This window comes from Melanaphis sacchari, unplaced genomic scaffold, assembly GCF_002803265.2.
Source record: "Melanaphis sacchari strain LSU unplaced genomic scaffold, SCAv2.0 Contig2100_pilon_pilon, whole genome shotgun sequence".
Classification (NCBI taxonomy): Eukaryota; Metazoa; Arthropoda; class Insecta; order Hemiptera; family Aphididae; genus Melanaphis; species Melanaphis sacchari.
This window is the reverse complement of record NW_020271043.1, coordinates 1-17,561: the sequence shown is the minus strand read 5'-3', so window position 1 is coordinate 17,561 and position 17,561 is coordinate 1. Positions and strand designations below refer to the sequence as shown.

At 29.4% G+C, this 17,561-nt stretch overlaps 3 protein-coding genes across 3 annotated transcripts; 1 reads left to right on the top strand and 2 right to left on the bottom strand.

Moving 5' to 3' along the window:
* Positions 1-66: 66 nt before the first annotated feature.
* LOC112593850 lies at positions 67-3,040 on the bottom strand. Its single transcript, XM_025338429.1, has 5 exons — positions 3,031-3,040; positions 2,524-2,662; positions 1,170-2,260; positions 654-1,034; positions 67-323 (listed from the first exon to the last, which is right to left on the bottom strand). The coding sequence occupies exons 1-5, from the start codon at positions 3,038-3,040 to the stop codon at positions 67-69; spliced, it is 1,878 nt and encodes a 625-aa protein (XP_025194214.1).
* A 2,375-nt stretch (positions 3,041-5,415) lies between these two features.
* On the top strand, positions 5,416-8,980 carry LOC112593849 (52 kDa repressor of the inhibitor of the protein kinase-like). The gene is made up of 4 exons (XM_025338427.1): positions 5,416-5,485; positions 6,965-7,248; positions 7,592-8,441; positions 8,592-8,980. The coding sequence occupies exons 1-4, from the start codon at positions 5,416-5,418 to the stop codon at positions 8,978-8,980; spliced, it is 1,593 nt and encodes a 530-aa protein (XP_025194212.1).
* Positions 8,981-15,688: 6,708 nt separating this feature from the next.
* On the bottom strand, positions 15,689-17,417 carry LOC112593848 (the record flags this gene model as incomplete). The annotated part of the gene is made up of 2 exons (XM_025338426.1): positions 15,689-16,307; positions 16,370-17,417. Coding segments are annotated over 2 exons (1,667 nt in total), but the record flags the coding sequence as incomplete, so codon positions are not given.
* Between the last annotated feature and the right edge of the window lie 144 nt (positions 17,418-17,561).

Here is a 17,561-nt window from a genome sequence, read left to right as displayed (position 1 = left end):
AACATTCTTTAAAATAATAAAACAACTTAAAAATAAAAATATTCAATTGTAACTTCACAACTTTTCTTAAACTTTTCTGCGAGATTGTTTTGATGCAAATGATTTAATAATATCATCGTAATCAATCATTTTAGTTATAGATGACTCTATGTTTAATATGGCTAAACTGTTCAATCTTTCTGATGACATGGTTGATCTTAAATATGATTTTATTCTCCGTAGAGTGGAAAATGACCTTTCCGTTGAACAATTAGAAGCAGGAGTACATAGGAACATTCGGAGGGCAACATAAACATAAGGAAAAATAGCTTCTATGTTTTTTTCTTTAATAAATTTACACATATTAATTATATTTGTTGGAGGGTTTTTAATAGTTTTAAGTAAGCTCTGAAAATGAACACACTCGTTTTCAAATGTTTCATCCAAATCATTTTTGTATATTTTTTTTAATTTTTTTGCACCATCACGAATTTTTGAGGTTTTTTGTTCACTAATATTTAAGAAAAATAAATATTTAGATATTATATCATCATAAGAAATTTTTCTTTTTTTTAGTTCTTCGATTAAATTATCACAAATAATGTAAATGGTATTAATTTTGAAATTTTCGGGTCCATTGAAAATAGCATCTGGTTCAATAGATTCATCATTACGTTTTTTACGTTTTCTATTTTTGTGTTCATAGTCAGGAATTAAGTCATCATTGTCAAACATAGCTTTTGCCAACTTTTCATAATCATTAAACATTGATCGTAAAGTTTGAACATATTCAATTAACGAATTATACAAACTAACTACAGTGCTTATATCAATATCAACAGATTGTAATAGAAGACTAGTTTTGTTAAATGTATGTAAAATATCACTCCAAAATACAGTCATGTATGCTGTTTCTAATTTATTCATTTGTCTAATTAAACCTCTGGCTTCAGACCGTACAAATGGTTTTTCATAATCATCATTTATTAGTTCTTTTAATACTTGTTTTATAGAACTCCAGTTTTTTTTTAAACTGTGGCAAACGTCTTCTCTTGCTGACCACCGTGTGGTGGATAAACTTTTTACAGTTGAGATAGAATATTGACTTAATTTATGCCATCGATGCGTGGATGAAGAAAAAAATACAAATATATTTTGAATAAAAAGAAAAAAATCATTTGCTTCTTTACAGCAATTTGCAGCACACGATCCGACCAAGTTCAAGGAATGTGCCGAACATGGTACAAAATCAGCTAATGGTGAAACTTGCTTTATTCTTGCTTGAACTCCTGAATAAATACCAGACATGTTTTTAGCATTATCATAAGACTGACCTCTCAAATAACAAACATCTAAATTATATTTTTTTAAAACTGATAAAACTGATTCTGCTATATTTTCTGATTTATGTCCAACATTTTCTAAAAAACCAATAAATCTTTCAATTGGCTCACCGTTCGATAGCACATACCTGATAATGAAAGACAGCTGGTCAGTGTGTGATATATCTGGAGTGGAATCTATGCTGATAGAAAAATATTTCGATGATTTAATTTCATCAACTATGATATTAATGACTTTTTCAGACATGATTTTAATGAACTGTTCATAAGTAGAAAACGATAAGTAGGAAGTATTACCTTTGCCAGGGTTACCATACTTAGATATGTGTTCTGATAGAAGTGGGTCATACTCTGCAAGTAATTCCATCATCATAATAAAATTGCCAGTGTTTGAAGTAGATGATCCAAATTTTTCTACATCACCTCTAAATGATAATCCATGGCTTGCCAAACTTTTAACAACCGAACAAACTCTGGTCAGTACACTAATCCAATATTTTTTTTCGGTTTCTATTTGATGTATTAGTTTTGTATTTATTTTACTTAAATCTGATGCAAGTTCTTTCATTTTATAGGAACATAATTTGTGTTCAGGTGAATTTTCATGGTAAGAAATTTTTTTAGGGTGTTTCCAATCTGAAAATCCTGTTTTTGAAAAATTAGTTTTATTCTCAAATAAAAGACATGGAACACAATAAATTGATCCAGTACTCTCAGAGTAAGATAAATAATCTCTTTGACATGATTCACCATTGATTAAAACAGTTTTAAAAAAATCTATATTCAGATATCTAAAATAGTTGCGGAAATGCCCTTTCTGAACAACATTGTACAATCTTTTTGATGCTGTAAATTTAACATCTAGATTTTGACTAAATCCATTTTTACAGATATATTGCCTCGTTTGTTCATTTATACACCACAATGCTGGATCCAATCTTAAATAAAAATAAATATGAAAATTACTTATCAATTTAGAAATAGTTATGATAAAAATAACATAAATGCATATAATATATTAGAATATTTAACATAATAAATTTTTACTTATTTTACCTATTATTATTAATTATTATTTTGTATATTGCAAAAATTAATTCTAATAAAATAATTAAAAATTTCTAATGAAGATAATCGTCAAAAACTAAGTAAAGTAAGAATTTATTTAAAAAAAATAATTTGAATTAGTGTTTTAACTTACCCAGGTATATCAGTAGAATTTGGTTCAAATAAAATATTTATATGCTTTGACACGCATGGAGGTTCTGTATCCAAATTATTACAGAGAGTTGTAAGGCCAGTTTGAAGTTGTTCAGCAGATTTATTAACCATACCTGACTCTGAGTAGAAATATATAATGATATAATCAAAAATTATAAAAATACTAGTTGTGTTTAACCATTGTTTAAATACAATACATTTTTTTTTTTCGTTATAACTGAATACTCGTGAATACCTGATTTATATAGTAATAAAATAACTAAAAACTACCTAATAAGAAAATTCATATTTTTTGGAGTATAATTTTTAACTTTTAAGCAATTGTTATTTTTAACTATTTAAATTTCAGCAATAATATAATCATTAAGATTGGTTTAGTGTAATAATATTTAATTTCTTAAAAAAAAAAATTAAACTTATTATGTATTTATATAAATTTCATATTATTATTAGTTTATTTTACAGACAACATAAATAAAATACTTACTTTTGAACATTGTGTCGATTTTAATAGTTTTTTGAACAACTTTATTCAAATTAAATTTTTTGAGCTTAGCTATTTTCTTGTATTCAGCCCCACTAAGCCTATTTCTTCTTGGAGCCATAACTAAGTAAAATAGGTATAAAATATTATTACAAATATAAAATGTACCTATTCAGAATGTAAATTCGTGACTTATATGAGAAAAATCAATTTCTTAAAAATAATGTTACAAGTACCTACTAATCGAGCTACTAATATTATAATAAAAATATATCGTAACTAATATTCTGCAACTCTTAAGAACAATTATTGTTTTTTTTCTAATTATTAGAATTCAAGCACAATTTAACATTTTGTAAATAATTTATCATAATAGTGTATACGACAATATAAATATTAAATACCATATAATACTATTGGTTTTATAATATTTTAAAATCAATGATAAATTATAATACTTACTGTTTTGAATATACACGCGTAGTATAAATGTATAATATTAATTAATAGTTAAAATATATTGATTAACAGAACACGACACCACGTCAGTACAGCACTAAAGCACTCGTTCACGAATAGTTCACTAATAATAAAATTGTATGTTGATTTTTGTTATCGATAATATTTTAATAATAGCAGCATAAATTGTCAACAATCGGCAGTCGTAGACTCGTAGCTCCTTATATCATGGCAATACCCCCAGGCCGCAATTGTATATTTTCTATTTTTAGTATGTATTTTTCATAGTCTACGATTCGTAGAGCTAAATACGAATCATATGTTTACATCAATATGCCCAAAGCATTTTATTGACATTCGAGTTGATAACGAATAAAAACTTTATTAGAACTTTATTAAGTACATTCTACATTCAAAATCTATTTTGGTATAATTATATTATTATAGTTTTTTTTTATTATACTAATTATATATTATATTTTTGTATTATACTCATTAGGTAAAATGAGCTACAAATAAATTTTACATTTTTGACCATTTCAATATTTTGCCGCCCCTAAATCTAATTTTTATATTGCCGCCAGGGGCAATTGCCCCTCCGAGCCCTCCCTTAAATACGGGCCTGCTTGTATTGTTATTATTTATTTATTAGTAAAACAATACTAATACATTTGTTTATTTTATGTTTAAATTTTATTGAGTTAGTTATTTTTTTATTATTAAGAGACAGTTCTTGTATCTAGTGGTATTCTCAGCTTTTTTGAAATTCTTTTCAGAGTGTACTTTTTTGATTTTTACAGATCCTTATTTAAAATAAACATTTTTTTGATGTATTGGTAAAAATCAATTTAAAAAAAAAAATCCTAAGGGGGAATGTACTCTTTCATCAATATTGTCATATTACAATAAGAAAGACCCTATTTCATCGCTTTAATATGGTTTAAAAAAAAAAATAATACTAATGTCTCACTATAAATTGAAAAAATGACATCCCCAAACACTATATGATATTATTTTTTTTTAAATAAAGTAGTTTCTTTGTCATACCCTCTATACAGGGTGTTTCACGATGAACTGACAATTGCAATTACTTACTGAACATTTTCAACTTTTTTTTTTTTAATTGTCAATTTTCGTTTGCGCTACATTTAAAATATTTTTTGATTTTTTTTTTAAACATTTTTTATGTAAAATTTTAAAATTTAAAAAATGTATTATTTGATATTTAAAAAATTCAAAATAGCCATCTTGTTGATATGATTTTTAAAATATGTTTGTAAAAAAAAAAAAATGTAAAATGTTCAGCTGTTTATTTTCTTCAATTTTTTGAAGTTTGCACAAATTTATATTATTTCTAAGTGAATTGTTTGATCCGACTTAGGTCTTTACTATCGCAATTTTTCCATGAAAAATCCAACGTATCACGGCTACAGATAGTATTTTCTATGTTTATTTATGATCATATCAAAGTGGATCCACGATTAAAGATATACAGGTTAGTAGGGGCGTATTTAAGGGAGGGGCTCATGGGGCCCGTGCCCCCCCCCCCCCCCCCATTCACCGTATTAACACCCGTAGGTTCTCTTAATTTTCACGCACTGGCACATGGTAGCATATCAATTTATCATGGTATGATACCATTGATTTTTGATACCCATACGGCCATACCACACTGATTATAATCGAGAAATCTGCGTCTCAGTGTTATTAGATTTATAGTGTTTTTATTTCATGAAAAGCAGAACGTTACGAAACGTTCTTCATTGTTGTGTTATCGTAATCTTATTCTAAGACCGTGTAAGATAGTGAATAGTGATAGGAATCATGATAATATAATAAATAGTTGACAACTGCCACTTGTAAGCTGTTGTAGTCAAGAAAAATTAAAATTATTTTGTGACTACTGTATTAATTTTTAATAATTTAATAATGACGTCGAATAAAAGAGGTGGACCAAAAATAACTGAATTTTTTTCAAAAAAGTCAAAGTCTAGTACTGGTAAGAAATTACAGACTACAGAGTATTGAACACCAAACTTACATTATTATTTATTTTGTAGGGTGTCCCGACAATTTAGCGCGCGACAATTGAGCGCAGACAATTGGGCGAAGACTATTGAGTGCGGGGAAAATTGGGCACTGCGAAAATTAAGCGCTATAATATTTTACTAACTGCTGTTCACGAAATAATAAAATTATAAATAAATCTGTTCACACTGTCTACGAATACCTATATAACCCGTCAGATAATAATTATGTTTGAAGATAATATTATTACTTATTTGCCGTATCGTTCGTATCGTATCGATACAGTGTTATTAAATCGTTTTTTTTTTAGAATAAAATTCCAACGACGATAACACGGCAGTAGATGTAGGTTTTTATCGTTGGATAACTTTACTGTCATATTTTCACACGTGCATATTGAACACTATTCTCTTTTCGTTTTCATTCAATTAATTGTATTCAAAATTTTAATTTTTTTTAATTACAAAATGGAATTTATTAAAAGTGAAAAAGGTCGAGACCTACTATGTTACAACGGATATTTATATAGATTTGACAAAAACAGTAGTTGGCGATGTATTGAATGTAATACGAAAAAATGTCGTGGTCGTATTAGGCATTGCTCAAAATATTTAATAGTTTAACTTGGCTCATAATGTATTATAAACTATACTATGCCTACTTTTTTTATTTTTTTAAATTATTATTATACATTTTTTGTTTGACATTTTGTATTCAGATATAATATTATTAATCATTCTATGACTTAAATTTATTATAATATATTTTTTATTTATTTATTATTTTTTATATATTGCGCTTAATTTTCGGAGCGCTTAATTGTCGTGTGCTCAATAGTCTTCGCTTAATTGTCACGCGCTCAATTGTCGTGAATCCATTTTGTAGATCCAATTGATCCAACTCCAAGCTCAAGCATACTAAATTTAAATGTTCTTCCTGATAAAATTCATGAATCACATTTCGTAGAGTGTATGTTTTTTACTTATTAAATTGGTTTTGTGTGTATTATTATTATGTGTGTGTATTTTTAAATGTCCATTGTATTTAGTGAAATCAATGTTTGTTTTTGTTTTTGTGATTTTGTTATATGTTTTTAGGTCTCATGATTAGTATGTATCCTTGTATGTATTATTTTCATCTTAACATTTTAATCAATAGGTACTATAATATTGTATGTAACCTATGGTTTTGACTGTTCATAGTTTAAAAACATCTAAATGTGAAAACTAAAAAGCAATCATCTAACAAGTAAGTACATTTTTATTTAATTTGTATTTTTAGAGATTAAAATTGCAATTTATGTTTTTATAATGCTTACTGCTTACTGCTTGATTATAGTTACCTACTACTAACTGTATTAATTTTGGTTATTGTGGAGGTATTAACTATTAAGTATATTTAAGTTAAAACATTTAATTTAATTTAAATTATTTATATAATCCAAAATTAGATTCACAACATCAACATTCTGTCAACGATAGTCATTTTGATCCTCTAGATATTGGATATTTTTTAAACAAATCTCCTGCACTATTTAATGAAAATAGATATAATTTAATTAAAAAACCTTGGATTCCATCAGAAAACTTTCAATTTCCAGTAGTTGTTCAGGGAAATAAAAATAGGAAATTCCAAAAAGATTGGTTGAACAAATTTCCATGGCTCAGCTATAGTGCTAAAGACTCTGGGGCATATTGTCGAATATGTGTTTTGTTTGGTAGAGATTTTGGAGGAGTAGGTGATCAAAAACTTGGGGTTCTTACATTACAACCTTTAACAAAATATAAAAAATGCTATTGCTGATTTTAAAAAACATTCAAACTTAAAGTATCATGTATTATCTATATTAAAGTCAGAACATTTTTGTGCAACTTATGAAGGGAGAGATACAAGTGTAGAAGTTCAGTTAGATTCAAATTTAAAAAAAAACAAATAGAAATAAATAGAAAAAAAATCCTACCAATCGTAAAAACTATTTTGTTTTGTGAAAAACAAAATATAGCACTTCGTGGACATAGACATGAAACAGGAAATATTTTGAACCAAAATTCAGATTTAATCAGTATAAGATATGTAGATTTTGACTCAAAAAACAATTCGAGAGGATTTTATTAAATTTCTGAAAGTCGTTGATTTAAGTGGAGAAGCGCTAGGAAAAACTATTTCTGAATTATTAGAACAGTCAGGATTAAGTTTAACAAATTTAAGAGGACAGAGCTATGATGGGGCTGCCAACATGTCTGGCAAATTTAAAGGCACTCAAGCTTATATTTCAAAACATCAACCTCTAGCTACATATGTGCATTGCTATAGCCACTGCTTAAATTTAGTTTTAGTTAAGGCATATTCAGTTCAACCAGTGCGAAATACAATTGGAATTGTTGAAGAAGTTATAAACTTCATAAGAGATTCTCCAAAAAGACTTGACATTTTTAAAAGTAAAAATAAAAAACACTGTCCAAATCTTAATTCAGATATATTAATAAAGCTATGTGCACCTAGATGGGTTGAACATCATGAAGCTTTTATAAGACTTAATCTAATGCTTCCTGCTATTATATCATTTTTTGAATATATGATTGAATGTTCTGACGGACAAGTTTTGACAAAAGTTAATGGATTATACAACTCAATATTAAGATTTGATTTTTTATTGACATTACAAATTATAATAAATACCATGAATATTACACTACCTTTATCAAGGGAACTTCAGACTTCAACTTTTGATATATCTGAGGCACAAACTTTAATACAATCTGCTCTAACTGTTTTGACAAATCAACGTAACGAAAATGACTTAAAAGATATTTTTAAAAAATCTGAAGATTTGGCTAATAGATTTAACATTGAAGTCAAAATATCACGAATAGCAAATAAACAACGTAACCGATTAAATATTTCATCAGAATCAAACACACCTGAGAGTTATTATAGAATTTCTGTTTATTATCCATATCTAGATGCATTGTTAACTGAAATTAAATATAGATTTGAAACAAAAAATACTAATATTTTAAATTTAAAAGGATTCATACCTAAGTATTGTAACAATATTGACGTTTAAAAAATGTTAGATGCAGCATTATTGTTTACAACTTATTTACCAGGAACTTTCAATGAATTAGAAGGAGAATTGAAAACCTGGAAAGCAATATGGAAAGAAAAACCAGTAGATAAACTTCCAGCTATTGCATTGGAAACAATATTTTTACCACTCATGAATTATTATCCAAATATTAAAAGGCTTTTAATGCTATTTGCAACTATTCCTGTAACCACATGCATGTCTGAAAGGTTATTTTCTTCACTTAAGAGAATTAAAACCTACTTAAAATCAACTATGGGAGAAAGTCGATTAAACGGATTAGTATTGCTCAATATACACCCTGAAATAATTATAAAACCTGAAGAAGTTGTTGATACATATGCTAATAAACACCCCAGATGCCTTCAGTTATTATAACTACCAAAATTGTACCTATTTAAAAATGTTTTATTATAAATATTAAATTTGTCTAATAAAATGTTGTTTCTATCAAACACTTGTATTTTGATTATTTGGTCATGATTGGCGACAGTTTTTTGAGAGGGAAAATACAAGGTAAGTTATAACTGTAAAATTTGAACATTTTTGTTTGTGCCCCCCTCCCCCCATAAGACATTTCTAAATACGCCCCTGCAGGTTAGATAACGCCATATTCAATTTTAAGCCCGTCCGCGGTCCGGTAGTGTTACGGCTTATTATTACATATTTTAACCACATCTATAAAGCGCTAGTAGTAGGTAGGGCTATTATTGTATTAATAATAGATAGATTTATACAGGCATCTATAATAGGAATAATAATTTGTGATGATGGCGAGAGTGGTTAATTTTAAGAGAAAAGAAATAAAAAAGAAATAGAATGATTAAATGCCAACATATTTATTCACAGACACGCGCCGATACTTGGCGAGCGGTGTCGATCAACTAACTAACTAATATACAATTTAGTGATGGGAACAATCGAGAGAAATCACTCGAAATACTCGATTGTTAGATTTACTCGATTATTTCGATTGTTTTGAAACTTCTCGAGTGATTCTCTCGGTATTGAAATCAGCTGAAATAGTCCAATGATAAAAATTACTAGGCGAGTGATTCTTTCGAAATTAAATCGATTTATAAAATATAAATTATTATTATTTAATGATTTTAAATTTTAATCTCTCGATATGAAACGATATGTATTAACTATAAATAGTACGGAGAAGGAGAACTAACATATTACGTTATAAGTGTTATAACTTATATTACGAGTATTTATATTTTATACAAATTACACACTATAATATTTATTAATAAATCATTAATTTAAATGTATAGTCTATAAAATATAAATATAGAAAATCCATACAATATGAATGGAGCATGTGTACACGCGTTTATAATAAATGATAATATTATATTTATATACGCATTGAATAACGAAATAATAAAACGATGTAGATACTTTAAATAGTTTATAATATAATATATATCTAGATTGTGGATATCAATTGTTTATTTTTATTTTTATTTCTTAAATTTCTTTCCTTTATTTGGTCTGATATGCATGTACCAGTTGCTAGTTTCTAGTTTTTCTACATCGTAAGATGGCGTTGGGAAAGTGGCGTCCCTATCGCCCAGTGCCCTTCAATGGGTGCTGCAATAGCCCCACTCTGATCTTAAGTGATCGGAGTGGTCTGGTCCTCCAGGTTGGGGGTTGTGCGACGGGCTAACAACCCATCCACATAAAAAACAGTTATGTTCAGGACTCAAACAACAAGCCTCGGGATAGATTTAACGGAAAAAAGAAACGAAACTGGAAATCGGCTTTATTATGTGGTACATGGAACGTAAGGACCTTGTACAAACCAGGAGCAACTTTGGATTTAGTGACAGAAGTAGAAAAATACAAGATGAAATGTGTAGCCTTGCAAGAAATTAGGTGGGATGATACTGGAACAACTAAAGTATCTCAAACAACAATTTTTAATGGGAAATGTGAACACCCACACAAATTAAGTACAGGATTTGCTATACACGAATCAATAATTCACGCAGTTAAGGAATTTAGAGATATAAGCCCAAGAATTTCGACCATAACAATAGAATCCGAAAACTTTGATGCAGTTTTGATTAATGCACATGCGCCAACAGAGGAGAAGGATGAAGACGAAAAAGATTTGTTTTATGCAACGTTGGCAGATATATTTGCCTCTTCAACTAGTACAATAAAAATTGTACTAGGCGATTTTAACGCTAAGATAGGTCGAGAGATATGCTATAGAAATGTCATTGGAAACCATAGCCTACATGCAAATACGAACAACAATGGTGCAAAACTGATTGATTTTGCAGTAGGAAATGGTCTGGTGATAAAGAGCACTATGTTACCAAAGAAAGATATACACAAGTATACATGGGTATCTCCAGACGGTAAATACAAAAACCAAATAGATCATATACTAGTAAACTCCAGATTCAAAAACAGCGTACTGAATGTAAGAACATTGCGTGGAGCAGACATTGGTTCTGATCACTTACTACTAGGCATACGGATAAAAGTGAAACTCAAAAAACTAGGTAAAAAAAATCCAGTAAACTCAAGAAGGCTTGACATAGATAAATTAGAAAATCATGATATAGGCAAACTTTTTGTAAACAGTATCAAGGACGCTTTACAAAGTAAGCAAATAAGATTCGAACAAAATATCGATGAGAGCTGGGAAGAATTTAGAGATGCTTTAAGCAATGTAGCTAACAAGACTTTAGGAACAAAAAAACTAAAACCTAAACCCTGGTTCAATAGAATTTGCGAAGAAGCGCTGCAGAGAAGAAAGGTTGCAAGGCAAAATTGGTTAAACGATACGAGAAACGAAGAACTATTCGCAAGGTACAAAACTCGTCTAAGGGAAACAAGCAACATCCTAAGAGGTGAAAAGCGGAAATATGTTCGAAATATAATGGTTAATGCTGAACTAGACTACAAAGCACATAGGGCTAAAGATATGTACAAACGCATAAATTATCTTACTGGTGGTTACAAAAAGAAGGAAAGATTCCTAAAAGATGACAATGGGTCGTTGATAACCACGAATGAAGAATTAGCCAAAAAGTGGGGAGATTATTTTGATACTCTCCTTAACTGTGAAGCACCTGATGAAGTCTTTAGCCTTAACTTAGAAACTGAAGAAGAACAAGAATGCCCAGAACCTTCATTGGACGAGATAAGATTCCAAATTAACATATTAAAAAATCATAAGTCACCTGGCGAGGATCAAATCCATGCAGAACTTCTCAAAAAAGGAGGAGAAGAAATGACGTTCAGGTTGTGGAAATTGATCCACCAAATATGGCTATCCGAAACAGTTCCGGAAGATTGGAAAATAGCCTTAGTATGCCCAATTCATAAGAAAGGGGATAAACAAGATTGCAATAATTATCGCGGAATTTCCCTGCTAAGTGTTGCGTATAAAGTTTTCACGAACTGCATCTTGTCAAGGATAAGAACAAAATCGGAGCAAATCATTGGAGATTATCAAGGAGGCTTTAGGCCAGGAAGATCTATGGTAGACCAAATATTTATTCTCCGACAACTTTTCCAAAAGACATGGGAATTCGACAAGGAAATGCACGTGCTCTTTATCGACTTCAAGAAGGAATACGACAGTATTCATCGCAAAAGCTTGATAAATATTCTTAGAGAGTATAACTTCCCACAAAAATTAGTTAAGTTGATCGAAGCATGTATTATGGAAACGTTCATTAAAATAAGAGTAGGAGAAGCGGAAACCGACCCAATAAGTATGAATTCAGGCCTAAGACAGGGGGACTCAATGTCACCGGTTCTTTTCAATCTGGTATTAGAAAAGGTTATCAGGGAAACTAATATTGGACCCCAGGAGGGGATGCCACTACAAGGCTCCTCCGTGGCATTATTGGCTTATGCGGACGATTTGGTCCTCATGGATAAATCACATGATGGATTAAGATCACTATGCGACCGTTTGGAGGAGGCAGCTAAGAAGGTTGGCTTACAAATAAATGAAGACAAAACAGAATACATGGTGGTGGGGAGAAGAGATAATACCAGAATGTACCCTTCCTTAAGAGTTGGCAACCATGAATTCAATCGAGTCAAACAATTTAAATATTTAGGTTCTGTTTTGACCGAAAAAAATGAAACTGATAAGGAAGTGGCAGCAAGAATCCAATCGGGAAACAAATGTCTTTACGGACTCATAAGGATACTAGGGTCCCGATCCCTGTCGAGAGATATAAAATTACAATTATATACTACACTTTTACGTCCCATAATTACATACGGAGCAGAAACATGGACATTAAGAAAAACGGAGGAAAACAAACTGAGTATTTTGGAAAGGAAAATCTTAAGGAAGATCTTTGGCCCAGTAAAAGACGAGGAAACTGAGGGATGGAGAATAAGGAAAAACAAAGAACTAGAAGAACTCTTTCAGAAGCCAAACATATTAAACATAATCCTGAGTAGGAGGTTACAGTGGGCGGGTCACGAATGGCGTAGTCAGAACCCACTACTGCACGTAGTATTGATAGAGAACCCAAAAGGGAAAAGGCCCCTTGGACGACCCCGTTTAAGATGGGAAGATTTAATTAAGAAAGACGTGGAATCGCTGAACGGTGGCTCAGATTGGAAAACAAAAGCAGCTGACAGAGAGTTATGGAGGATTGGTTGTTTGACGGGATGGTCCTAGTGGCCGATAATACCCAAGAAGAAGAATAATTAACATTTTTTTTAGTTTAACTAATGAAATAATAAATTATATAATATAGTATATACCATACAATATTCTTATATTTGTATTGTTTTGTATTGAATAATATTCAACGAATATTTAGATTAGGATATTCACATTCTTATTAGGTAAGTATCTAATACAATTAATTGGATAAATACGATTTATTGGTTTTTTTTTAATTTAAAATATTATATTAATTTGTCTTAGTAGTAAGTTTCTTATATGTTCTCTGCAGGTTTTCGTAGAATATAGAATATAGATTTCACCAATTTCTACTTATTTTTTTAAAAATGCGACCTGGTAACAGGCAGCGTTCTGTAGTCTGGGATCATTTTAAGAAAAATGCAGATAATAAAAATGTTGATTGCCAAAGATGAAAAAAAGATTTTAAGTACTATGGGAATACAACGAACTTAAAAGGTAACGAATATGTATATACGTTTTAAGATATATTGTTATTCGTCATTTGAATTAAATAGTTTTAATTTAATTCTAGATTTAAATTAAACTAAATTAGGATATATTTTATGTAGGTAATAATGAACATTTTCAATATAATTTAATATTAATAAATTAAATAGAAAACAATTCAAAAACATATAAATTTTTGTAAACCAATTTTTTGCTTTTCTCAAAATCTAAAGATCATTAAATTTTTATAACGTATTAACACTTAAATTTTTAATCTCGTCATTAAAAATATACAATACTTGTCATAACAATATGCTTTTAATTTATCTATATTCTATAGATCATTTGAAACGAAAACACCTATCGACTTTAAATACGGCATTTGTAAACGAAGATGATCCCGATTCCGAATTACCAACTGTCAACAATTTAACGGCCTTGTCAACTTCATCAATTTCTTCTTCTTTACCTAATAACACTTTAACGACACCAGAACCATATTTAGAGCCTCCCGTAAAACGTCAACGCCAACTTAGATTATATGGTTCGGCAAAAAAAAATGAACTTAGTGACGCCGACAATAAATCAATAGATAAGGCGTTAGTAAAAATTATTGTTTCTGATTATCAGCTTCTATCTTATTGTAGATAATATCGGTTTTAAAGAATATATAAAAATTTTACAGCCTCTATATACTCCTCCGAGTAGAAAGTTGTTATCGACAAAATTATTATCTACTGAATATGACGTTATAGTTTCAAAATTAAAGGGTATGTTAAGAACTGTTTTCAATGTATCAGTTACGACAGATATGTGGACATCCGACTCTAGTAAGGCCTATATTACAGTTACATGCAGGGTCGGACTGGGTACCAAGGGCCTCACCGGCAATTTACTTATAAAGGGCCTCAACAATAGTGATAAATAATAATTCGCTTAAAAAAGATGAGTAATTTTTTTCACTAAAAATTATCATAAATTAATAAACTTTATAATTTACAAAATCGTTAAAAATGTTATTGATTAATTTAAGGCAAGGAAGAAAATGTAGAAGATTTTATAGAAGAGTATAGGTACCTATAGAATCAAACGCTTTGTGTTAATTGTTAAGACATAATATAAACAAATAATGAAATAACAATAATATTTTATTTCATTTTAAATTCAACTTTTATAATATTATAAATCAAGGATACTGGATAGTAATAATTATAATTTATAATTAAATAATAATTATTAAGAAAAATTTAATTCTAAAATAACAATCGCTTCATTTCATTAGATGTACTTGCAAGCTTATCAATAATGTCATCATAGTTCCATTCGGGAATAATATCTGCCTCAGAATTTATTAAAATTAAGGATTCCATCAAGTCTTGACCAATAAGTGATCTGAGACGAGTTTTGATAATTTTAAGCTTAGAGAAAGAACGTTCACATGAGACTTGGGTAAAAGAAATTGTTAATAAAGTTTCATACGCAATATATAAATCTGAGTATGCGCTACTATGTAAATTAAAATCTTTCAATAATTTAATAGCACATGGAATACACTTTTCACATTTTTGATCAATAGAACAACGTGTTAGAGTTTCTTCTTCATCATTTTCTGAATCAGGGATATTTGATTGATACTCTGTATTATTTGAAATATTATGATAAATGGATGCAAAAGATATTAATTGATCAACTAAACCATCTCGTTCAACACTACTCATTTTTGCTAAAGACTGTAAAGCTCCTTGTGGGATCACACTCGGATCTTCATTTATTCTTTTAAAATTTTTAGGATCCAAGTATGAAGCATCTTGCATAATTGTATTTGAATCACCAAACCTTACACTGATTTGTCTAGATGCAGTATCAATTACAACTTGATAAACACTCACGCGAAACTTATATTTATCATTTTCAAAAGCACTTACTGACTCATCTGTTGCAGTTTCATCAAACATTCTTTAAACTTTCCGTGATCGTTTTTTTGATAGTATTGTCTCGATTTCTAATTCAATTTCATTTTTAGTTAAAATATCATTAACAGAACTTGCAAATGATAATGCAGCTTTAAAAATATTATCAAATGTTGATATTGAATCTTTTGCCATATTAGATAATTGTTTTTCTAAACTCTTTAATAATTGATGTGCTGTTAGATAGTCCAATGAAACAGTTTGAAGATATTTACTTACAGGTGTAGTGTATTTAAATAATGTTTTAAAAACAAAAGCTACAAGAATTGTGTCAAATTTTAAGAATATTTGCAAAATAGATTGAGCTTCGAAACTAACTTTGGATTCAAATTGATCACTGTACGCTATACTATAAAGTGTTTTTAAAAGCACAACATACCTGTTTACATCAAATATAGTTTCAAGCGATTTGTCTTTGGCCCACCATCTAGTAATTCCAATTTTTTGTAATCTTCTCAGTGTCTCACGTCCTTCAACCAATTGTTCCAAATTTTCAATCCACTTTGATGTACGTTTATAAGAATTTCCAATAAATACTGCTACCTTTTCTAACAATCCAAAAAAAAAAAACGTGCTTCTAAACAACTTGAACATGAGCCAATCATAACTAAATTAAGTGAATGAGCATAACAATGTGTATAAATCATTGAAGGCGACACTTCTTTTAACGCTGCTTGGAGCCCGTTATATCTTCCAGACATATTACTAGCACCGTCAAAAGCTGAACTGATTATATTTCTTATATCTAATCCTAAATTATTCAAAATAGTTTTGACCAAGTCAAAATATTGTCTTCCAGCAGTATTACGGATAGGAGTCATACATAATAATCTTTCATGTACAATGCCATTTCGTACATATCTAACACAAATTGCAACTTGATCCATTACTCCTACATCTTGGCATGAGTCTACTTCTAAACTAAACTTCCATGCTTCTTTTACTTGAGAAGCGATTGCTAATTGAATTTGATTTCCACAAATATTAATAAGTTTATTAATTGTTGTTTTAGATAAAAAAGTTACTAAGTTACCACGCCCTTTAGTATTATGATGAGTTTCTTTTCTTTTTTTACTTGCTTCTATCGATGTATTAACATGGCGATCAAGTATAGGATCATATTTTGCAAGTAGTAAAACTAGTGCAAGAAAATTTCCATGATTAGTATTATTATTGTCAAGCGAAAATGCTGCTTCATGTTTTCCTCTGAATGCTAGACCCTGAGTTCCAATAAATTTAATAATATCTATTATTCTTCGTAACACTAGCCATCTTTGTAATACGTCTTCACTATGTTTTTTTGTTAATAAAGACTTAGTACATTGATTTTTACTTTGTAATAAAAACGACATGAGTGCCATTCCATGAGTACTGCTTTTTTCATGTAATTCAACTTGATTATATACATGTTTTTTCGATGGTGTAATACCCTGAGTAAATGGACTGGTTCTATCAGTGTAGCACAAACAGGTAACACAGTAAATTTTATTGAGATGAAGTGAATAGGAAAGCCATTTTCTTTGAATCATAGTTTGATTTGACATTATTCGATAATATAAACGACATGTTTTAAATGGTAAATTATGAAGATCTCCAGAAGGTTGAATTGGATGGTATCTTAGGAAACACAAATTATCACTAGCACTCGCATTAATATTAGGCGGTACAAATAATGTAATTTCTTCTATAGCTTCAGGAGATAATGCAGTGTTTGGAACTAGAAAGTATGAACAAATTAAAATCAATAAAAATATATATTATTGTTTATTTTTTATTTAATATTACCTGATTTATTTTCTTCATCAATATAAGGACCATCAGCTTGTACATCAGCATTAATTTGGTTTTCTGAAAAAATAAA

Bases quoted from the DNA above. Each gene is read 5' to 3' on its own strand.
- LOC112593850 (XM_025338429.1), bottom strand. The intron at 1,035-1,169 runs GTAAAGAAGCAA...CACGGTGGTCAG, and splicing joins ATCGTGTGCTGCAAATTGCT to CAAGAGAAGACGTTTGCCAC. The intron at 324-653 runs GTAATGATGAAT...AATTTATTAAAG, and splicing joins AAATAGAAAACGTAAAAAAC to AAAAAAACATAGAAGCTATT.
- LOC112593849 (XM_025338427.1), top strand. From the start codon at position 5,416: ATGACGTCGAATAAAAGAGGTGGACCAAAAATAACTGAATTTTTTTCA. The intron at 5,486-6,964 runs GTAAGAAATTAC...ATCCAAAATTAG, and splicing joins AAAGTCAAAGTCTAGTACTG to ATTCACAACATCAACATTCT. The intron at 8,442-8,591 runs GTTATTATAGAA...AAAAAATGTTAG, and splicing joins AGAATCAAACACACCTGAGA to ATGCAGCATTATTGTTTACA.